At 45.2% G+C, this 24627-nt stretch overlaps 1 protein-coding gene across 1 annotated transcript in view; it reads right to left on the bottom strand.

Moving 5' to 3' along the window:
• The window catches only part of LOC141052037 (cytochrome P450 2G1-like), a 129508-nt gene that overhangs the window by 32413 nt on the left and 72468 nt on the right, over window positions 1–24627 (bottom strand). The window contains exon 4 of the mRNA XM_073549216.1: window positions 10773–10935. Within this exon, the coding sequence (XP_073405317.1) occupies window positions 10773–10935 (163 nt within the window). The remainder of the gene's footprint in view (window positions 1–10772; window positions 10936–24627) is intronic.

The following is a 24627-nucleotide window of genomic DNA, read 5'->3' as shown; positions in this document are numbered from 1 at the left end:
GCCACAGTTTGAATTTGAGCCATAGTTGTGAGCCAAATATATTGAAAAGTTGCTCTGTGCATGGTAGCCTAGCCAATCCTAATAGGGCTTTCACAGACAGGATTTTCAACAGCAATTCCATCCATCTAGCAAATCTCAGGGGGGTTCACAGACTTACAGAATTTAATCCCTATACTTAGGGGCTCCTAGGTAGGGTATCATGGAGCAGCTGCTGATCAATGGAGCAGGCTGGCAGGGGATAGTAAGAAAGCCATGTCAACAACAGGTAGTCAGGGAAGGGAACAGAATTGCCAGGGAGTGGCAAAGTTCCAAACAATCTGAAGTCATCAAATATTTACTACACAGCATCAGGGCAACAAAGGTATAGAGGCAGAACCTGAGTCAGATATAACCTATTTTGGCAGCTAGGACAAGGGAGCTAAGAGTTTATACAGTGCAAGAGCCTCCCAAGGCTCACAGAAGGGAGTTAATGACAAATATGGTCAAGAATTAATGTTCAAGCTCCCTGCCTTGATTGTACCACATGTTCCAGAAATCAAACATAGGTTCTGCACTGTTGCTCTGCATCACCCGTAGCGAAGATATGGTGCCTCCCGGCAACAGAAGCAGAGGTACTGAACACAAAAATAAATTTAACATTTGTAGTCATGCTTAAAATGTTGATCATGTCTTTAATGCTTATGAAAAGTGATGAGCGAGAACCGTAATATTCGTAATCGCTGTACTCGTAACGAGTACTTTGTAAAAATCGCATATTCGTTCTGAATAGAGAGTACAATGCAAGTCAATGGGAAATGCGAGTAAATTTCTGCTGGACACTACTACTCTGGGGGCTTGCGGAAAAGGCTGAAATTGATGGGAAAGTGATGAAACAGAATGGAAAGAGCCTGAAGACTATGCCTGCATGCTCACATATGGTTTCTGGGAATAAGATTGTCACAGTATTATGCCACTTTTACAGATACACAAGAACAACTACCAAACCTAGATTTCTATTGAATATGTATTGCCTATCTCAGTCAAAATGTGAGACAATCTGTCACAAGGGTTTCCAATGACAAATATTAGCTTGGTAGGACCACTTTACTTTCAAGATTTATCCACTGCACAATGTGCATAGGGTTTGTATAAATTAGCTCTATGGGCTGAGTCATGGCTGACGCAGGAAGCCACCATTCCAAGGGCCTCCAATCACAAATAGTAGTTAGGATGGAGTAGGAATACTGTCCTGGTGTCACAATATGTTACTGGCCCTGTGTGACGCGACCCGACGACAGGTCGGTCACCAAATAATAAGACAAACAAGGGGACATCGGGGACACAATTACAATGGTGGGCCCTAGAGTAGGGAATGGGGAAATGGAAACCTGCTGCACTTGCCTGAGGCTGTGCCCTTGTCTATCCTGACATCCCTATATGGCTTCTCTCAAACCGTCGCCGAGCAGGACAACTTGTCCCTCACTTACCCTGCACCTCTCCCTCACTTGGGAATTGGTAAGTGCAGACACTGGTCCCACCGCTGCACTAATAAAACACCAAGGGGAGAGATGACAGACAGGGTTAAACAAAACAAGACTTAGCTTTCTCTGCTGCCAATGCACCGTGCAGCAGAATAAGGCTCCTGAACTCAGCTTTCAGCAGAATCACCACTGCTCCAGAAAGTTCCTCTCTTCAGCAGAACCACCACTGCTCCCAACAAGCTGAACCACCACTGCACCAGGTAGCTCCAGCCTTGGTATCCAAAAAGGACCTGTCATAACCAACAGTCAGCTGATGCACCAGGTGACCTTATATAGGAAGGTGGGAGTGGTCACCACCAGCACACGCAGACTAACTAAACATGTCGTAACACCAGCAGCCACCGGTGAGAAAACTAATATTAACCTCCGATGGCCTGAAAGGAAAAAAGTTTGTATGTGAGCAGCCCAAACTGACACAGATCCAAAAACGGATTGTGACACCTGGTTTGTCCACTGCACAATGTGCATAGGGTTTGTAAAAATTAGCACTATGGGCTGAGTCATGGTTGATGAAGGAAGGAAACTTTTTTTTGGGAAGGGTTGGCTTTAACAGCAGTATCGGGTTGACTTTAACAGCAGTATCAGGAATCAGCATTTTTGGTGAATTTAGGTTGGCTTGCTGTCATCTGGAGAGATTGCAAACTGTGGAGATATCCAGTCCTTGCTGAATTTAATCAGAGTAAGTCTCTCTCCATTTTCTGTGGAAAGGCGTGTGCGTCTATCAGTGATGATTGGCCTAGGAGAACTGAAAACACTCTCTGGCATCACACTCGCAGCCGGGCAGGCCAGCACCTCGAAGACGAATAAGGAGAGGTCGAGCAAAGTGTTCAGCTTGGACAACAAATAATTAACTGGAACTGAAGCGCCAGAAAGGGCGCACATATGGTCACTTAAGTACCCCTTGACCATGTTCTGTAACTTCTCCCTCCTTGGCATTGTTACAGGCACAGATAGCCCTTGCTGTTGTGCTGGTTTATTGAAAATTACCCAATTTATGCACATTTTCCCCCCACCTCTGTTGGGCTTGGTGTTTGTGTCTCTCCCCATTATCCCTTGGTGTTGAAAACAGTTGCTTCCTCTGCCATCAGCATTTTCTGAGGGTGATGTTTTCAGCAACTGATCTACAATGGCTCTCTTGAACGATTCCATTGTAAAACTCTTTGATGACTCCAAAAGGAGAGGAGGAAATTTATCCTTGTTCAATGGATCAAGAAATGTGTCCAACCAGTATTTTTTTTTTTTTTTGGATTACACGTGTATCATGCGAGGGTCTTGCCACAGACACTTACACATGAACTGTGCCATGTGATCCAAGCTGCAAAAAGGCAAATGATCTGTGTCCCCAACAGTAGGAATAGTACCCATCCTCTCCTCACACTGACTCACCTTCTCCTCCACCTCCTCCTCTCCAGCCCATCTAGGCTGCACAGACATGTAACTTGGATTGGGTGTCCCCTCTGTAGCATTAGGAGTCCCCTTGGTAGCACAGAAAAACAAGTCCTCTCCATCCTCATCCTCCACATCTCCCTCTTCATCACCCAATGTTGCCTCAGAATATTGGCTGGGTAGTATCACCCATTGTGAAATCTGGCTCCATAACAACATGCAGTTTATGCAGTGATTGTTTCAAGAGGCACAGCATCGGGATTGTTACGCTGATAATAGCCTCATCACTACTCACAAGCTTGGTGCAGTACTCTAAGTTCTCAAGAACCTCACAAATGTCAGTGATCCACACCCACTCGACAGTTGTAATGTGTGGTAGCTGACTCTCAGTCTGATGGGCATGTTGAAGCTGGTATTCAGCTATTGCCCTCTGCTGCTCACTAATCCTCGCCAACATATGATAGGTTAAGTTCCACCACGTAGGCAGGTCGCAAATGAGTCGGTGACTTGGCCAATTCAAGTGCTTTTGCAGCACTGTAAGACCAGCAAAAGCGGTAGAGGAATGGCAGAAATGGGCACTAATACAGTGCAACTTCTCAAGTAGATACCGCAAGGCAATATAACTTTTCAGAAATTTCTGAACAACTAGGTTCAGCACGTGAGCCATGCATGGCACGTGTACCAGCTTACCGACCTTTAAAGCCGCCACCAGGTTACACCCATTATCGCAGACGACCTGACCGGGTTGGAAGTGTAGCGGGGAGAGCCACTGATCGGTCTGTTGTTTTAAAGCTTGTTCATGGTTTATAACCTAAACAGATCAGCTTCAGCAGAGCGTGTTGCCACTTTGCCAATGTGCTGCTGCACAGGTCCCAGCTTGGCAGTGATGGGGAGGGTACTTCAGCAGAGGAAGAGGAGTAGGAGGAGGGCAAAGAGGAATGAGAATATGAAGAAGCGGAAACATTGACAGAAGTTGGGTCCGCTATTCTTGGCGTGGGTAGCATGTGTGATGTTCCAGTTTGCGCCTTTGTCCCACCCTCCACCAGGTTCACCCAGTGTGCAGTGACAGAAATGTATCGTTCCTGTCCGCAACAACTTGTCCAGGTGTCTGTTGTTTGGTGGACCTTCCCGGTTATGGCTTTGGTGAGAGCACGGTTCAGATTGTTTAACACGTGCTTGTGTAACGCAAGGACGGCAAACTGGGAAAAATAGTTGGGAAAATGGCCTGGTAGTCAAAAGAGAGAAAGCTATTGACCAAAAACTGGGATCACCACAATGAATCACAAAAAATGTCAATTTTTATTAAGTGTCAGACAGACCAAAACATAGTTAAAAACATTTAAAAGTCATGAAATGACAATGCACCCAAAAAAAGGTTAATAATATAACCTATACAGGTACCCCTATAACTCATGGTACAGGTATAATAAAGACAAATAGTTGGTCCATAAGAACAATAATTTGAACCATATAAATGTGATACAAAAACATGCATGGAAAGAAAATTTGACTTTTATGGACACAATACAAATCCAATAGTCGACTACTATATGCAAAATATCATAAATCTAACTGCCCTTAATTGTAAAAGAAGGACATAGTCTAGAGACGAGAAAAATATCTCGAAATGCATCTAGGCCCTGGAGAAAATGATACACAGAGCCACAAGGCCATGCTCAACACTGGCACATGACATGTGCATTTAAATATGTAGCAGCCGTACCATACCAAAGTTAGGGGGAGCCTGTGGAAAATGCCCGACGCGTGTCGCTACCACAAAGGTAGCTTCGTCATGTCTTTATTATACCTGTACCATGAGTTATAGGGGTACCTGTATAGGTTATATTATTAACCTTTTTTTGGGTGCATTGTCATTTCATGACTTTTAAATGTTTTTAACTATGTTTTGGTCTGTCTGACACTTAATAAAAATTGACATTTTTTGTGATTCATTGTGGTGATCCCAGTTTTTGGTCAATAGCTTTCTCTCTTTTGACTATTTGGCTTTTTATATTGACCATTGGTGTATCCCCTACCCATTGCTGGTGGTGCCCTCCCTATTTCTAGTTTTGAAAATGGCCTGGTGCATGCATAGTAGCAGGAAGTAGGAAATGTTTGGACTACTACTTTGCATAGGGCACTTAACGCCTTTTTAAGTGGACTAATGTGGACAACAGAAGTCATGTTCTTACCCAGGGCAGGCGTCAGCACCCGGGCAAGTGCCGGGGTCCTGGCAAGACAGGGGGCCCATTGACGCTGTCTGGGATACCATACATAGCTCCCAAGTCACAGCCAGCAATGAGTTATCACTAAGGCTGTTCTCTTGTTTGCGGCACAGGCAGGGCAGGCGTCAGCACCCGGCGCACGCGGATAAGTGCCGGGGCCCTGGCTAGACGGGGGGCCCACTCACGCTGTCTGAGATACCATACATAGCTCCCAAGTCACAGCCAGCAATGAATCATCGCTACGGCTGTACTCTTGTGTGCGGCAGAGGACCTGTGATGAGGTCACAGGAGGGGAGGAGTCAGGGGTCTCATGATCAGGGGCCTCTGTGTTTGCAGGACTCTGCTGTGCTGGTCGTCATCATGGTGCTGGATGAGGGAAGTTTCTGTGTGGGTTCAGGAGGGGTTTACAGGTTGGATGTAGCAGAGCTGTGTGTGTACAAGGTGTACGGAGCGAAGCTGTGTGTGTACGAGGTGTACCGGAGCGTAGCCGTGTGTTTACGAGGTGTACAAAGCGGAGCCGTGTGTACGAAGTGTACGGAGCGCAGCCGTGTGTGTACGAGGTGTACAGAGCGGAGCCCAGAGCCGTGTGTGTACGAGGTGTACGGAGGAAAGCCGTGAGTGTACGAGGTGTACGGAGCGGAGCAGTATGTGTACAAGGTGTGAAGAGCGGAGACCGCAGCCATGTGTGTACGAAGTATGCGAAGCGGAGCCCGGAGCCATGTGTGTGTACGAGGTGTACGGAGCAAAGCCATGGGTGTACGAGGTGTACGGAGCGGAGCCGTGTGTGTATGAGGTGTACAGAGTGGACCCTTGTGTGTACGAGGTGTACGAAGCAGAGCCGTGTGTGTATGAGGTGAGCGGAGCTGTGTGTGTACGAGGTGTACGGAGCGGAGCCACATGTGTACGAGGTATACGGTGTGGAGCCCAGAGCCGTGTGTGTACGAGGTGTACTGAGCGGAGCTGCGTGTGTATGAGGTGTGCGGAGTGGAGCCATGTGTGTAAGGCTAGTTTCACACTAGCGTTTAAACGACGCGCGCACGGCGCCGCTAAGCCACACCCCCTGCCGGCTCCCTGTCCGCCCCTTCCTGTTATCGCCTCCTCCGAGCGCAGAGGGCTGCATGCGTTATGCGCACCCTATCTTTAGCATAGGGTGCGCAGGCCGTGCGCAACTATGAATATAGCGTGCGCTGCGCATTTTTGAATGTGCGCCGTGCGCGCCAAAATGCAACATGCTGCGTTCGGCGCGCACGGCGCACCTCCAAAAATGCGCAGCGCACGCTGTATTCATAGTTGCGCACGGCCTGCGCACCCTATGCTAAAGATAGGGTGCGCATAACGCATGCAGCCCTCTGCGCTCGGAGGAGGCGATAACAGGAAGGGGCGGGCAGGGAGCCGGCAGGGGGCGTGGCTTAGCGGCGCCGTGCGCGCGTCGTTTAAACGCTAGTGTCAAACTAGCCTAAGAGGTGTATGGTGAGAAGCCCGGAGCCATGTGTGAGCGAGGTGTACAGATCAGAGCCCTGTGTATATGGAGCTGAGCCGTGTGTTTACAGAGCGGAGCAGAGCCGGGTGTGTACGGGGTGTACGGAGTGAAGCTGCATGTGTATGGAACAGAGCCGCGTGTGTACAAGGTGTACGGAGCGGAGCCGTGGGTTTACGAGGCATACAAAGCAGAGCCGTGCGTGTACGAGGTGTATGGTGGGGAGCATTCATACCTCCCAACCATCCTGGATCCAGCGTGACAGTCCCGATTTTGAGAGAGAGACTGCCCTAGCCGGGAGATTACTTTTCCCGCAGACACAGGAGTACACGGCAGAGCCCCAAGGAGCACTTTATAACTCGCATGTTACGTCCTACCGGAAGTCACGTGCTGGAAGCTGACCAGAAATGAGGTAATTTCGGGAGGAGATTGTGACGGAACCATGGAAGCACTTCAGGGAATGCTTCAGATCCATCACCGTGTCCTCCTCTGACAGCGCGGACAGCCAGAGCCCCTTGGAATTGGGGATGCCAGCCATGTGAGTGGATCATGATATGTCCTGCATCAGGAGGCTCATCTGGGCACTACAATGGAAGTCGGGCTGCTATGGTATCTTTACAGAATATTTATTTCTCTCTCTGTTTCTTTCTCTCTCTCTGTTCATTCTTTCTTTCTCTCTGTAATTTCTCTCTATTTTTTTTCTTTCTCTATCTCTGTTCTTTCTTTCTCTCTCTCTGTTCTCTTTCTTTCCCCTCTTTCTTTCTCTCTGTTCTTTCATTCCTCTTTCTTTCCCTCTCTCTGTTCTTTCTCTTTGTTTCTCTCTCTCTGTTCTTTCTTTCCTCTTTCTTTCTCTCTGTCTGTTCTTTCTTTCTCTTTCTTTCTCTCTCTGTTTTTTCTTTCTTTCCCATCTTTCTTTCTTTCCCCTCTTTCTTTCTTTCTTTCTCTGTTCTTTCTTTCCCCTCTTTCTTTCTCTCTCTCTCCCTCTGTTCTTTTTTCCCCTCTCTTTCTTTCTTTCTCTCTGCTCTTTTTTCTGTACACTTTCTTTCTCTCTGTTCTTTTTCTTTCTTTCTTTTTTTTCTCTCTGTTCTTCCTTTCTTTCCCCTCTTTCTTTCTCTCTCGGTTTTTTCTATTCCCTCTTTATTCTTTCTTTTTCTCTCTCTCTGTTCTTTCTTTCTTTCCCCTCTTTCTTTCTCTTTCTGTATGTTCTTTTCGTTCTCTTTCTCTCTCTAATCTTTTTTTCTCTCTCTCTGTTCTTTCTTTCTCTCTCTGTTCTTTCTTTCTCTGTTCTTCCTTTCTTTCTCTCTGTTCTTTCTTTCATACGTCCACTACTAATCAAAAGCCTCCTTCACATGAACGTGTTTTGCCACAGACCGAGTGTCCGTGTGGATCACATGCGTGTCCAAGTGATCCACGCGGAGACAAGTCCATTTTTGGCCAGCACCACGGATGTCACTTGGCATGAATCATGGTATGTGTTAAAGGGGGGGGGCCCACTAAGACTCTTTCACCCAGGGCCCTAAAAAACCTGGAGCCGGCCCTGCTCTGACCCCCTAAACAGCAGGGAAAATGGCCTGGTGCGTGCTTGATAGCAGGCAGTAGGATACATGTGGACTGCTCCTTTGCTTAGGGTACTTAACACTTTTTTAGTGGACTAATGTGACTAGCAGAAGCCAGGCTCTGACCCCAAAAGCAGAAGGGAAAATAGACCAGTGCTTTTTAAAAAAAAAGGCAGCACTAAATGCTAGTACTCTGTGTGCTGGAAACACATTGCTTTGCCTCTAACAAGAGCTGTTTTCAGATGGACACAGGAAGAACATTTTCACCTCTCCCTTCCAAATACACAATCTCTCCCTCCCTGTACTCTGACTTTGTTGTGTGTCTTCAGCTCTGTAAAGAGCTATTTTTTGGTGGTATTATGGAGCTAGTGATTGGCTTCTTTAAACTGTCCCTGCTCGAGTGTCTCTTCGTACTGTACACTAACCTAGTATACACTGCAGGTAGCCCTGAAAAAGGCTTTTGTGTTTTCAAGAGGCCTAAAGACTCTCATTAGCAGCTGAGCGATCTCGCCCTATGCTTGTACATGCAATGTGCGCAAAATGTCGGCGGCATGGCTTACATAGACCCTATGACGCTGGGCAGCCAGCCAATCACAGTATTGCCACAGCCAAGATGTCTGCAGCTTTACTTTGATTGGTTAAGAATGTTTAGTGGCTGTAAAGGAGGAGCCGAAACTGCAGGGCGGGACATCCGAAAATAGCGAGGCGAGTACGCAAATACTCGCAATGTAACAAGTAAGCCGAATACCGTACTATCTGTGCGAATAGTAACGCGTATACTCGCTCATCACTACTTATGAACCTTTGTTAGTGGATGTTCGAAAGAAATCTTAACTTCGTTCTTTGGGAATAGCTAATAACAGCCAAAGAGCAATTCCACACCTCAATTTTATGCTTTAAGTTGATAAGATATGTGATCCTATGGTGTTTCCAAAGGAAATATGTGTGTGAAAATAGTATGGCAAGAATAGCGGAATGATGTTGGACGCCATTCTAAAAAGTGCAGTTACTCTGGAATCATAGCTAGCTACGTGTTCACTTATTCCCTATCTAGAGTTGTAGGATCAAGAATATGGCCAAGAGTTGTGTAGAATAGTATTAAATATTTGTAACTATCAGTCCAATTGATCTTTCATAGCTGTACAAAGACTTTTTTACCTCTTACACTTCTTATCTGCCGATACAAAGTCAAATTGCACTTTGGAGATTTTGTAAGATTTTTTAGAAGCTCCAATGTTTGGAGTCCAAAATTATGCAATAAACCAGACCTGGGCAAAGTGCGCCCCGCGGGTCACAACCAGCCCTTTGGCTGTCTCAGTCTGGCCCGCGGACCGAGACAGCCGTGGGGATGGAAATCAGAATGATGCCCGCCTGGTCGCTCGCTGTTTCCGTGTGCGCTGCGGCTCTGCACTGCGCTGCTGACTCGATTAGCGTGTGAAACAACTGATGCGATTAAATGACGTCATTGTATCAGCTGTTTACTCCAGAGAGTCTGTGCACCGGAGGCAGGGAGAGAAGAAGAGTGCTAGTGACAAGGTGAGTATGTGATGTGTTTTTTTTTTCCTTATGTGTATTGGCTATTTGGGTGGGCATGTGGAGGCTATGGGGGTGACAACATGGGGTGACAACATGGTGCTGCACATGGGAGGTGACAACATGATGATGAACATGAGGGGTGACATGGTGCTGCACATGGGGGTGACATGGTGCTGCACAAGGCGCTGCACATGGAGGGTTGAGATGCTGCTGCACATGGGGGTGACAAGGTGCTGCACATGGGGGGTGACATGGTGCTGCACATGAGGGGGTGACACGATGCTGCACATGTGGAGTGACATGGTGCTGCACATGGGGGGTGACATGGTGCTGCACATGGGGGGTGACGGTGCTGTACAAGGGGGTGACATGCTGCACATGGTGTTGCGTATGGGGGCAACATGCTGCACATGGGGAGGCTATGGGGGTCAACATGCAGTGTATATAGGGAGGCTGTGTGGTGCCCAGCAGTATATATTAAGGCTGTGTGGGGCTCATGCAGTGTATATAAGGAGGCTGGGTGGGGCTCATGCAGTATATAGGGAGGCTTTGTGGGGCTCATGCAGTTTATAGGGAGGCTGTGTGGGGCTCATGCCGCATATGGGGGAGGCTGTGTGGTGCTCATGCCGCATATGGAGGAGGCTGTGTGGGTCTCATGCCGCATATAAGGGGCTGTTGGGGGGGCTCATACAATATACTGAAGGGGCTGTGCTTAGGTTCAAACGATATATAGGGGGATTTCAGCATACTTAATTCTGCTCAATACACAATTCTGATACAATTAATATTAATAAAATTATCAATAATATGATAATTATAACATATCGATATTAATGTTGAGCAGAATTAATTTTGTCCTTTTGGTTCGGCCCTCCACAACAATCATGGTCTCTCATGTGGCCCCTTGGGAAAATTAATTACCCACCCCTGCAATAGACCATCATTTTAGGCACTTGAAAACTGATTTAAGGCTAAAATGTACTTTCATATTTATCTACATGTCCACATAGAAATAGATTGTCCTGCTTGAATAACGGAAAAAGAGGCAAATTAAGGAATGCAAATAATTTACCTGGCCCCAGGTGGAGCTCAGCAACTGAAATACTTCATTAAACAAATTCAAAAGTTTCAGAAAATGTAAGTTTTTATAATCAAATCGATTCCCAAACACGACTGAGCAGATGACATTGGATACAGTCTGGACCAGTATATTGGTGGGGTTGAATGGTGATTCTGTAAAAGTTAAAAAGTAGAACATTTAATGCAAATTGGGAACAATGTTTGAAATATTGGTGGCATGCAGAGAATCACATTGGGTTCAAAGTACAGCACAGGATCCATGTGGCATGGCCTTCACCTTAAGGTTGGAATCACACACAACCATTAAAAAGTCAGTCAGATTTTTACGGTATGAAATCGCACAAAGATTTCTTGTCCAGGGATGCGTCTGTCATCCGAATTTCCGGCGATGAACCGATTTTATTTGCATCTAAGCATCAAATTGACATCCAATGCCAATGCCTGATGCTCTTTCCTGTTGACCTGGAGAAGTCTTGCGATTTTATCTCAAGTCACACGTGTGGCGCGTTTTCAATGCGATTTTTAATCGCATCCATAGACTTGCATTGGTGAATCCGATCCGAAAATCGGATGCTGCGATTGTCTGCGAATGTCTGTTCCGATAAAAAAACGGATGATGGGAGCAGCACCATAGAATAACATAGGGACGACTGCAATGTGATTTTTTTATCGCATTGCATTCGTCCGATTTAATCGCTAGTGTGACTCCGGCCTAAGCCCTGCACAAGACATAAAATAGCTTTTTCTTAATGTATTCCTCTTCATCAGTGATAGACAACCTTTCTCACCTCGAGAGCCACATCCAAAGAAATTATCACCCTATGTTTAGCTTACAAATTAATTAGACACGTGGTCAAAATTGTTGGTACCCCTCGTTTAATGACAGAAAAACCCACAATGGTCACAGAAATAACTTGAATCTGGCAAAAGTAATAATAAATAAAAAATCTATGAAAAAGAACAGATGAAAGTCAGAAACTGCTTTTCAACCATGCTTCCACGGAATTTTTAAAAAAATAAAACTCATGAAATAGGCCTGGACCAAAATGATGGTACCCCTGAAAATAATGTGACAAAAGGGACATGTTAAATCAAGGTGTCTACATTCTTGAAATCAGTGAGAGGGCCTGTAAAGAGGGCTACAGATACTCACTGTGGTGTTTGGTGTCATGGTGCATATCACACTCAGCATGGCCAGAGGAAGCGAAGGAAAGAGTTGTCTCAGGAGATTAGAAAGAAAATTATAGACAAACTTGTTAAAGGTAAAAGTTCTAAGACCATCTCCAAGCAGCTTGATGTTACTGTGACTACAGTCGCACAAATTATTCTGAAATTTTAACTCCATGGCACTCTAGCCAACCTCCCTGGACGTGGCCAGAGGAGGAAAATTGATGACAAAAGAGACGGATAATACGAATGGTAATAAAGGAGCCCAGAAAAACTTCTAAACAGATTAAAGGTGAACTTCAAGCTCAAGGAACATCAGTGTCAGATCGCACCATCCGTTGTTGTATGAGCCAAAGTGGACTTCATGGGAGACGACCAAGGAGGACACCATTGTTGAAAAAAAAATCATAAAAAAGCCAGACTGGAATTTGCCAAACTCCATGCTGACAAGCCACAAAGCTTCTAGGAGAATGTTCTATGGACAGATGAGACAAAAATGGAACTTTTTTCGCAAGGAACATCAGCTCTATGTTCACAGGCTGAAAAATGAAGCAGATCAAGAAAAGAACACTGTCCCTACTGTGGCTCTGTTATGTTCTGTGGCTGCTTTGCTGCATCTGGCACAGGGTTTCTAGAATCTGTGCAGGGTAAAATGAGATCTCAAGAATATCAAGGGATTCTAGAAAGAAATGTGCTGCCCAGTGTCAGAAAGCTTGGTCTCAGTCACAAGTCATGGGTCTTGCAACAGGATAATGACCCAAAACACACAGCTAAAACACCCAAGAAAGGCTAAGAGCAAAACATTGGACTATTCTGAAGTTACCTTCTATGAGCCCTGTCCTAAATCCTATTGAGCATCTTTGGAAAGAGCTGAAACATGCGGTCTGGAAAAGGCAACCTTCAAATGTGAAACAACTGGAGCCGTTTGCTCTTGATGAGTGGGCCAAAATACCTGTTGAGTGGTGCAGAAGTCTCATTGACAGTTACAGGAATCGTTTGATTGCAGTGATTACCTCAAAAGCATGTGTAACAACCGTGCTGGCATCGCTGCATGGTCTCCCATCCCCCACCAGCCTTACTCACTACTCCGGGCCATGCTGTGAGTTTTGTCTGCTGCTGGCTCCTTGCTGTATGCCTCTTGCATCCTGCCTGTTCTCTGCATACTTCCTAACTGTGTGCATAGGGTGCGGCGCCGGCACTCTCTGGTTCTTTTAGAATCAGTGTGCACCTGCCTATGGTGTTCCCAGCCAATCACCAAGAGGCCTAATATATTTAAGACAGCTCCACCCAGTGGAAGCTGCCTGAGCAAAGCCTTAACTCAGTCAGTGTCTTGCTGCTGAGTTGCCAAGTCCTGTCCTGTCTCTGTCTGCTCTGCCTGCTCTGGGGGCAACATACCCAGTTCTGTTTCCGTGTGCTTTGTGTCATGTTTTCCACCCACCAGGAGGCAGAATATCCTGGTCTGTGTCCTTGTTCCTGTGCACTGACTCGTACTATGCCTGGTCTGAACTCCATCCTATACCTGTGTCTCTTATTCCTGTCTCTGTGCCTTGCCCTGTACGTTGCCTAGTCTGAACTCTGCTCTAACCTCTGTCTTTTGGCCTCCTTGTCTGTGGCTCCTTTCCCCGCCGTGTCCATTCTTGTGTCCTCTCCTGCATGTGCTCCACACTCTTGCGGCTCTGCCTGTGCTCCACTTTAGCTGTTGCAGAACTTCTTGCTGCAGCTTCTCTCCACATACCTTGCGGTTCCGCTTTGCTTTGCCCCTGCTGCTGCAGAACCTCTTGCTGCAGGTCCTCTTCGCATACCTTACGGTTCCGCACTATTTCCCTTCTGTAGCTCCTGCTGCTGCAGAACCTCTTGCTGTAAACTGCAGCACCTCTCCGCAGCCTTGCGGTCATATCCTGTTCCGCTCTTTGTGGTTATTCTCTGCTCTGCAACCCTGTGGTTCTGCTTTGCTTCCTTTCCGTATCTTGGGGATCCTTGTTCTACCAATATGTATTGGTTCCTAGTCAGTTCCTGCATATTCTGTGTGAACCGCTCTCTACCTGTTCCCTCATACCCTTTGTACCTGTCTATGTTCCTGTCCTTCCTGAACCAGTTCCTGCACTGCCAGTGTGAACAGCCCCCAGCTGTTCACATATACTACTCGTCCCAGTCCGAGTCTCTGTCCTGTCACTACTGAGTTAGTTCCTGTCCTGCCTACCTGCCAGTGCCTCATCTGTGCCTGCCTGCCATTGCCTCAGCCGTGCCTGCCTGCCAGCCAGTGTCTTGGCCATTCCCGCCTGCCTGCCAGTGTCTCAGCCATGCCCACATGCCTGCCAGTGTCTCAGCCTTGCCTGCCTGTGTCTCAGCTGTGCCCGCCTGCCTGTCAGAGTCCCCAGCCGTGCCCGCTAGTGTACCCGTCGTGTTAGTTGGTACTAGCCTGCACCTGCTCGCATTATCCTGTCCCTCTGTGGGATCAGCAGCCACAGCTGGAAACCACCAAGGAGTGGTACCTGGCAGCTACCTGCCGCACAAACCTGACCTCACCATCAGAGGCTTCAGTGAACACCAAGGTAGCTGCTTAGTTATGCCTCTTCCAGGATAGTCTTGTTTGTCGTCCAGTGGGGCCAGATCCCCCATGCTCGCGCCAACTAGTCAGGGCGTGAGCGTTACAGATTGTGCAGCAAAAAGTTAAGTTAAGGGTATTGTCATTTCTGTCCAGGCCTATTTCATGAGTTTTATTTTTTTTAAATGCTGTGGAAGCATGGTTGAAAAGCAATGTCTGACTTTCATTTGTTCATTTTCATAGATTTTTATTTATTATTACTTTTGTCAGATTCAAGTTATTTCTGTCACCATTGTGGGTTTTTCTGTCATTAAACGAGGGGTAGCAACAATTTTGACCACGTTTGTAATTTATCTCTCCAACCCATAGTTAGTATCACCTCATCCACATTTTCTTGTGTATGGGGCTACACACAAAAGTCACCATCTGGAGACTTGCTCTTGATAGCTGTTTGGTAGACCTGGTGCTAAAGTTTTAAGCTGATTGGACTATACATTATGGTCCTGCAAGCCACATGTGGCTTTCGAGCCACAGGTTGGGTATCCCTGCTCTGCACTAAACACTGATTGAGATCAAAACCACATAGAAATATGTCCACTAGAGATAAGCAAAGAGATCAGAAGTAACCTGGTCCGGTGTTCAGATCTGTTCTCCATGGCAGCTCAACTGAGGCAATGTTCACTTCTGGACTAGTAATCTTCTGTCTGGCATCCTGAATGCCTCTGCAGCTTACTAGCACCAAGTAACATCTTCAGATGACGTGGTGACATCACAGGGGCATAGTCACCAAGAGTTACAGACATAGGATTTTCAGTTCAGAAGTGAACACTGGAAATGCCATGAATGACAGAATTGGACACCAGATCAGGCTAGTTTGGATCTTTATATTCATCCTTAGTTTCCACCCTAAGGCTAGGACCATACTGGATTAGAGTAGCCCGTTCAATGCATAGCATTGACGGGCTGCATTAACGCTATAGCATAACACGATCGCGTTATGCTATACCGCTAGCACAGATGCTTCATCTGCACTAGTGGGGACAAACCCTTGGACGCTGCAGCCCACATCCGAGGGTCCGTCACTGAATGACGGCACATCACTAGCGCATGCCGATTATGGCATGCGTTGGCGATGTGCCTGATAATGGGGGTTAATGGTAGCATTAATGGATTGCGTTACACCGCGTTATGCAGCGATGTAACACAATCCATTAAACGGACTGCCTTAACTCAGTGTGACCCCAGCCTTACCCTTTCATAAATTTCACTAAAGATTCACATTTCTCACAACATTAATGTAACTTGTTGGCAAAACTCACATCGCAACCACTCAGTTGCAACATTTCACATTGACATCTCCCAACAACTTGACAATATTGCAAAACCATCTTTTGTTTTCACAGCTAGACATCTTGCAATGTTTTAGGATTATTTGAGTCAAGAGGAAAGGTATGGAAGGACATATTTTTTTCTCGGAGGTAAATGTCAGGGTAAAATTAGAATAATTTGTGGGCTATGACTTTAAGAAGTGAAAGAAAACCTGTAAGGCTAGTTTCACACTAGCGTTTATGAGCGCAGCGACGGCCTGCGCACGGCCGTCGCTAAGCCCCGCCCCCTGCCGTGCCTCCGCCGGTAGCTCCGCCCACCGGCGCATGACGCTGCTTGCACCCTGCGTCCCCTATCTTTATCACAGGGGGCGCAGGCCATGCGCAGTATGCGTTTGGCGGCGCATGCGCCTTTTTGACGGTGCGCCGACGCAACCAAACTGCAGCAGGTTGCGTTTGGCGCAGGTGGGCGCACCGTCAAAAGGACGCATGCGCCGCCAAACGCATACAGCGCACGGCCTGCGCCCCCAGTGATAAAGATAGGGGACGCAGGGCGCGGCAGGGGGCGGGGCTTAGCGGGGGCCGTGCGCAGGCCGTCGCTGCGCTCACAAACGCTAGTGTGAAACTAGCCTAACTCAGCTCATGCAGCTGTAAGTCGTGGTCGGCATGAATCAAAGACAGACTATGTGATTGCACAGAGAGAAGACACTAGTCCAGTGCTGCACTGGATAGCTCTTTCCCATGTTATTCAAGTTGTTTTACAGGTCTGTGGCTTCTTAGGAGATGGGCTTATGGCGAAAATTAAGCTAAGTAGAAAAGAGAATGATGAGTAAGTATGGAGTTTGGGACAAAGGGAATAAAAGGTGGTCAAAATGCCAAAGTTACAATTCTGCCAGTCATTTTAACTACTTTATTATTAGTTGAAAGAGGGCTTACAAAATTGAGGACACCTTTGCTAACCTGTTAGGTATACATACACACAAAAAACTAAAAACATGCAACCTCTATGCAAATCTGGTTAGATTGCAACCTTTTGCAACAAGCAGCAGCATACCAGTCTCCTATGGTAACCATAAACTTCAAATCTAACTATCTGAGGTTTTTTTTTAATGTTCTTGGCATGAATTCGGCAGGGAGTGCTCATGGTGGAGGAATGGAAATAGGAGTGTTACATTCATTCTGTATCTTGTATTTATTAAACCTGGCCAACATTACAAAAAACCAGCCTAATGCCATCCAAAGCAGAGAACAAAACAGAAAATTCTGCACCCCAGTTAGTATCGATTGTACGATCTGTCCCCCCATAACCCATGCACAATGCTGCACTTGGGAGTCAGACTGTGACGTATTACCCATACATAATACTGCCCTTGGGAGTCAGACTCTGAAGTGTTATTGCTCGTGTCTCAGGAGACTTGGCTGCATTTCACCATCTAAATCTCTTAGCTGTGTTAAGTATTGACCTAAGGAGTCCCAGGTTCAATTTGCCAAGATTAATCAGTCACGTTGCACGCATTGTCAAAACATATGTCCTTATTTTCCTTCACTTTCTTTCTACAGCTTTTCAAAGAAAATAATACACCAACCTAGGGCAAAACCCATTCTCATGTGGGTAATTCACCATTTGTTGTAGGCATCTCTGCTATTGTTTGCTGTCATCTAATGTCTACACTTTTGCAATGCCAATATAAATAATAAACAACATTACTCAGTATTAGACCATGTTTACATTTTTTTTTAAATGTTTGTCCCGGATTTGGCTAAAAATCCATAACAATGCTGCAGGCAAAATCTGCAAATGTTACTTGCAGAATTAATTTTAAATTTGGCTGAGAGTTCCACCCTACTCCATTTCTAAGCATTAAATACGGGGAAACTTGAAAATCCACACAAGCATGTTGCAGATTTAAAATTTGCACCACTTTCATCTTTATACATGTTTTTTTCCGCAATGTGTGAATTGGATTTAAAATTGTTGTCTGCCTTAGGGTACAAGTCTACAATCCTTCTTTGTGACTCAAGACTCGTGAATCCTCACATTGTGTCACTGACCCCTGGCGAAGCATTAGTGAAATGCATGTCGAGTATGGTGAATGAGCATCTCTGTATTTGGTCCACTATTTATCCAATTTAATTTTTGCACTTTACATTTATTATACCTTATGAGATGTTTAACCCCTCAACGACCGCTGATACTCCTTTTAACAGCGGCAGTTAAGGTAAACCACATCGCCGTTAATTAATGGCGCTAAGGAAAAAGTGTATAGCTCCCCCCAGAGTTGGAATTTTTCTGGGGTCTAGGCTTGCCGGGGTAGCCGAGACCCCAGAGAACATGATTTGGGTCAGTTTTTACCGACCCAGGTTTTGCAATCACCTTTATTAATGGAATAACAGCAACCGCAAAAAAAAAGTCAGATTTCCCATTTAATTTCTCTCTCCTCTGATGTCATCGCAAATCAGAGGAGAGAGAAATAGGGACCCCGATCCCCCCCCCCGTACTTACTGGGCCCTCCTGCTTCGCTTCAGAGCTACAAGCATCTTCTTCCGGGGAGAAAATGGCAGCTGGCACCAGGCAAGAATAGGAGATTTTTCCTATTGGTTCAATTTGGTCACTATGATAGGGTCTATCACAGTGATCAAAATAAAAAAATAGTAAATCAAACCTCCCTTCATCACCTCCTTAGTTAAGGAAAAATAATAAAATAAAAAAATGTATTTATTTCTATTTTCCCATTAGTGTTAGAGTTGGGCTATAGTGAGTTGGGCTAAAGTTAGGTTTAGGGTTGGAGCTAAAGTTAGGGTTAGTGTTAGGGTTTGGGTTAAAGTTAAGGTTAGGGTTGGGGCTAGAGTTGGTATTAGGGTTAAGGATGGGATTAGGAGATTAGGGTTAGGGGTGTGCTAGGGTTAGGTTTGTGGTTAGGGATATGGCTAGGGTTGGGATTAGGGTTAGGTTTGTGTTGGGGTTAGGGTTGGAGTTAGAATTGAGGGGTTTTCACTGATTAGGCACATCAGGGGCTCTCCAAACGCGACATGGTGTCCGATCTCAATTCCAGCCAATTGTGCTTGAAAAAGTCAGATGGTGCTCCTTCCCTTCCAAGCTCTGCTGTGCACCCAAACCATGGTTTACCCCCACATATGGGGTATCAGCATATCCCTGTCCACAACAACTTGTCCAGGTGTCTGCTGTTAGCTGGACCTTCCCGGTTACGGCATTGGTGAAAGCACAGTTCAGATTGCTTAACACTTGCTTGTGTAGCGCAAGGATGGCAAACTGGGAAAAATATTTGGGAAAGTGGCCTGTTGCGTGCTTGGTAGTAGGCAGTAGGAAATATTTGGACTACTGCTTTGCATAGGGCATTTAACGCCTTTTTAAGTGGACTAATGTTGACAGCATAAGCCAGGCTCTGACCGCATAAACAGCGGGGAAATTGGCCTGGTGCCTGCTTGGTAGCAAGCAGTATGAAATATTTGGACTACTGCTTTGCATAGGACACATAACACCTTTTTAATGGACTAATGTGACCAGCAGAATCCAGGCTCTGACCCCAGAAACAGAAGGGAAAATAGACCGGTGCTTTATAAAAAGGCAGCACTAAATGCTAGTACTCTGTGGGCTGGAAAAATATTGCTTTGCCTCGAACAAGAGCTGTTTGAAGATGGACACTAGAAGAACATTTTAACCTCTCCCTACCTAATACACAATCTCTCCCTCGCTGTACTCTGACTTTGTTGTGTGTCTTCAGCTTTGAAAAGAGCTATTTTTTGGTGGTATTATGGAGCTAGTAATCGGCTTCTTTAAACTGTCCTTGTTTAAGTATCTCTCTCGCCCTACTCTATACTGACCTAGTATACACTGCAGGTAGCCCTGAAAAGGGATTTTGTGTTATCAAGAGGCCTAAAGACTCTCCCTAGCAGCTGAGCGATCTCTCCCTATGCTTGTACATGCAATGTGCACAAAATGTCGGCGGCAGGGCTTACATAGACCCTATGATGCTGGGTGTCCAGCCAATCACAGTTATGCCACAACCAAAATGTCTTCAGAATTACTATGATTGGTTAAGAAGCCCAGCATGTTTAGTGGCTGCAAAGGAGGAGCCAAAACTGCAGTCGTGGGACATCCGGAAATAGCGAGGCGAGTACACAAATAGTCGCAATGTAACAAGTAACCCGAATACCGTACTATCTGTGCGAATAGTAACGCGTATACTCGCTCATCACTATCTATGAACCTTTGTTAGTGGATGTTCGAAAAAAATCTTATCTTCGTTCTTTGGGAATAGCTAATAACAGCCAAAGAGCAAATCACACCTTAATTTTATGCTTTAAGTTGATAAGATATGTGATCCTATGGTGTTTCCAAAGGAAATATGTGTGTTAAAATAATATGGCAAGAATAGCGGGATGATGTTGGACGCCATTCTAAAAAGTGCAGTTACTCTGGAATCATAGCTAGCTACGTGTTCACTTTTCCCTATCGAGAGGTGTAAGATCAAGAATATGGCCAAGAGTTTTGTAGAATAGTATTAAATATTTGTAATTATTAGACCAATCAATCTTGCATAGCTGTACAAAGACTTTTTTTGCCTTTTACCCTTCTTATGTGCTGATACAAAGTCAAATTGCACTTTGGAGATTTTGTAAGATTTTTTAGAAGCTCCAATGATTGGAGTCTAAAATCATGCAATAGACCATTCTTTTAGGCACTTGAAAACTGATTCAAGGGTAAAAGGTACTTTCATATTTATCTACATGTCCACATAGAAATAGATTGTCCTGCTTGATTAGTGGAAAAAATGGCAATTTAAGGAATGCAATTAATTTACCTGGCCCCAGGTGGAGCTTAGCAACTGAAATGCCTCATTAAATAAATTCAAAAGTTTCAGAAAATGTAAATTATTATAATCAAATCGATTCCCAAACACGATTGAGCAGATGACATTGGATACAGTCTGGGCCAGTATATTGGTGGGATTGAATGGTGATTCTGTAAAAGTTAAAAAGTTGAACATTTAACGCAAATTGGGTACAGTGTTTGAAATACTGGTGGCATGCAGAGAATGACATTGGGTACAGTACAGGATCCATGTGTCATAGCCTTCACCTTAAAGGGAACCTGTCACCCTCCTTGGGCATTTTTAACTAAAAGAGCCACCTTCAGAAGCACTAAGGTTGCATTCTGTGAAGGTGGCTCTTCCATTTCTGACCCCCAGTAACACTGAAATATTAACTTTTATAAATAGGTCCTCATACCTCTAATGCATCCCAGGTATGGTGTGTCCCCCTGAAGCAGCCACCTCTCCGCCGTCAATCATGTCTCTGTAGCATCTGTGCCCCACCTCCCATAGCCATCCATCATGCCACTGTGCTGCCGTCTGTGCCCCGCCTCCCATAGCCGTCCATCATGCTCCTGCTCTGCCGTCTGTGCCCCGCCTCCTTTTGTCTCCTATGCCAACACCTGCTCTGTGTAAAAACGCCCAGGGGGTGACAGGTTCCCTTTAAGTCCTGCACAAGACATAAATAGCTTTTTCTTAATGTATTCCTCTTCATCAGTGATACACAACCTTTCTCACCTCGAGAGCCACATCCAGATAAATTATCATCCAATGTTTAGATTAGAATTTACACACGTGGTCAAAATTGTTGGTACCCTTCGTTTAATGACAAAAAAAACACAATGGTGACAGAAATAACATGAATCTAACAAAATTAATAATAAATAAAAAATCTATGAAAATGATAAAATGAAAGTCAGACATTGCTTTTCAACCATGTTTCCACAGAATTTTAAAAAAAATAAAACTCATGAAATAGGCCTGGACAGAAATATGGTACCACTGAAAATAATGTGACAAAAGGGACATGGTAAATCAAGGTGTGTCCCCTAATTAGCATCACAGGTGTCTACAATCTTGGAATCAATGAGTGGGCTTGTATAGACGGCTACAGATACTCATTGTGCTGTTTGGTGACATGGTGTATATAACACTCAACATGGACCAGTGGAAGCAAAGGAAAGAGTTGTCTCAGGAGATTAGAAAGAAAATTATAGACAAACATGTTAAAGGTAAAATTTATAAGACCATCTCCAAGCAGCTTGATGTTCCTGTGACTACACTTGCACATATTATTCAGAAATTTAAGCTCCATGGGACTGTAGCCACCCTCCCTGAACGTGGCCGCAGGAGGAAAATTGATGACAAATCAAAGAGATGGATAATATGAATGGTAACAAAAGAGCCCCCAAAGATTTCTAAACAGATTAAAGGTGAACTTCAAGTTCAAGGAACATCAGTGTCAGATCGCACCATCTGTTGTAGTATGAGCCAAAGTGAACTTCACAAGAGACGACCAAGGAGAACACCATTGTTGAAAAAAAGTCATAAAAAAGCCAGACTGGAATTTGCCAAACTACATGTTGACAAGCCACAAAGCTTCTGGTAGAATGTTGAATGGACAGATGAGAAAAAAATTGAACTTTCTGGCAAGGCACATCAGCTTTATATCCACAGGCACAAAAATAAAGCATATCAAGAAAAGAATACTGTCCCTTCTGTGAAACATGGAGGAAGCTCTGTTATGTTCTGGGGCTGCTTTGCTGCATCTGGCACTGGGTGTCTAGAATCTGTGCAGGGTAAAATGAAATCTCAAGAATATCATAGTTACATAGTAACAGTTATTATGCTTCAAGGAAGACTTTAAGTCCATCTAGTTCAACCCATATCCTATCCTAACTTGCCCTAACATGTTGATCCAGAGGAAGGCAAAAAAAACCCATGTGGCAAACAGTAAGCTTCACATTGGGGAAAAAAATTTCTTCCCGACTCCACATTCGGCAATCAGACTAGTTCCCTGTATCAACGCAATATCAAGGACACTAGTGTACTGTATATATTCGTGTATAAGCCAACACTTGTATAAGCCGACCCCCGTAATTTTTCCACAAAAAACTGGGAAAACTTATTGACTCATATATAAGCCGAGGGTGGTACTGCACAAGAGTTAATGGTGGCCCAAGTAGATGAACCATACATAAATACCCCCCACATGCCTCACAAGGGTTAATGGTGGTCCAAGTAGAAGCTCCATACATAAATCCCCCCATATGCTGCAAAAGGGTTAATGGTGGCCCAAGTAGATGCTCCATACATAAATGCCCCCAATATGCTGCACAAGGGTTAATGGTGGCCCAAGTAGATGCTTCATACATAAATACCCCCCCATATGCTGCACAAGGGTTAATGGTGGCCAAAGTAGATGCTCCATACATAAATACCCCCATATGCTGCACAAGGGTTAATGGAGTCCCAAGTAGATGCTTCATACATAAATACCCCCCATATATTGCACAAGGCTTAATGGTGGCCAAGTAGAAGCTCAATACATAAATACCCCCATATGCTACACAAGGGTTAATGGTGGCCCAAGTAGAGGCTCCGTACATAAATACCCCCATATGCTGCACAAGGATTAATGGTGGCCCAACTAGATGCTCCATATATAAATACCCCCCATATGCTGCACAAGGGTTAATGGTGGCCCAAGTAGATGCTCCATACATAAATACCCCCCCATATGCTGCACAAGGGTTAATGGTGGCCAAGAAGAAGCTCCATACATACAATACCCCCCATATGCTGCACAAGGGTTAATGGTGGCCCAAGTAGAAGCGTCATACATAAAATACCCCCATATGCTGCACAAGGGTTAATGGTGGCCAAGTAGAAGCTCCATACATAAATAACCCCCATATGCTTCACAAGGGTTAATGGTGGCCAAGTAAAAGCTCCATACATAAAATACCCCCCATATGCTGCACAAGGGTTAATGGCCCAAGTAGAAGCTCCATACATAAAATACCCCCCATATGCTGCCAAGGGTTAATGGTGGCCAAGTAGAAGCTCCATACATAAAAGACCCCCCATATGCTGCTGCCGTTATATACTGTAAAAGAAAAAAAAAATTAAAAAAAGACATACTCATCTCTCCTTCGCTGGGGGCCAGTTGACGGTGTAGCCGCTGGCTCAGGCCCCCGGCACTGGCTATATTTACCGTTCCCTGCTCCATTGCTGTCTCCCGTGTCCTGTGCAGTGATGTTAGCAGAGGGTGCGCACTGACTACGTCATCGCGCCCAGAGACAGATTCATGTTATGTGACTTATGGCTAGGGTTGGGATTAGTGTTAGGGGTGTGGTGGGGATAGGGTTGTGGTTAGGTGTTATGTATGAATCACCGGAGGAAAAAACAAAAATACAAGCTAAGTCCAGAAAACCGGAGAGGTTGGTAGCTAGCGGATTGCAGACCCCTGATCCTATTCACAACAACTAACAGTAGCCGTGGGGTGTTCCTACGGTGGTCCTAGACACCTCGTTCACAGCCGGAGAACTAAATAAATCTAAAGAAAGAAAGGGGAAATCTAAACTGCCCCAGAGCAGACCCCAAAGCAATAGACAGCCCCCAACATGTATTGAAGGTGAAAACAGATGAAAACACAAACACAGACAGAAAGACAGGCTGAGCAAACGATGGGGCTCTCACTAACTAGATAGGACAGGAAAGAAAAGCAACTGTCTGCAATCACGCAAAAACCCTGCCAAAAATAATGTCCAACACGTCTGATAGAAAAGGCCCTGAAGTCACTAGACTTCAAAATCACTATATCAGCACTCAGGTATATTCTGAAAACAGAGCAAAGAGATCCACTAATCAGAGACAAAAATGGAGTTCAGCCAGTCCCAACCAGGGCTGGCTGAACACAAACGCTAAGTAAACCAGACAAAATCTCATGGAACAATAGCAGAGCAAAAACTTAGC

Source organism: Dendrobates tinctorius, unplaced genomic scaffold (assembly GCF_039654945.1).
Source record: "Dendrobates tinctorius isolate UK_male_01 unplaced genomic scaffold, ASM3965494v1 ptg000158l, whole genome shotgun sequence".
NCBI lineage: Eukaryota > Metazoa > Chordata > Amphibia > Anura > Dendrobatidae > Dendrobates > Dendrobates tinctorius.
Note: the sequence above shows the minus strand (reverse complement) of the source record. Positions and strands in the feature narration are given on the sequence as shown.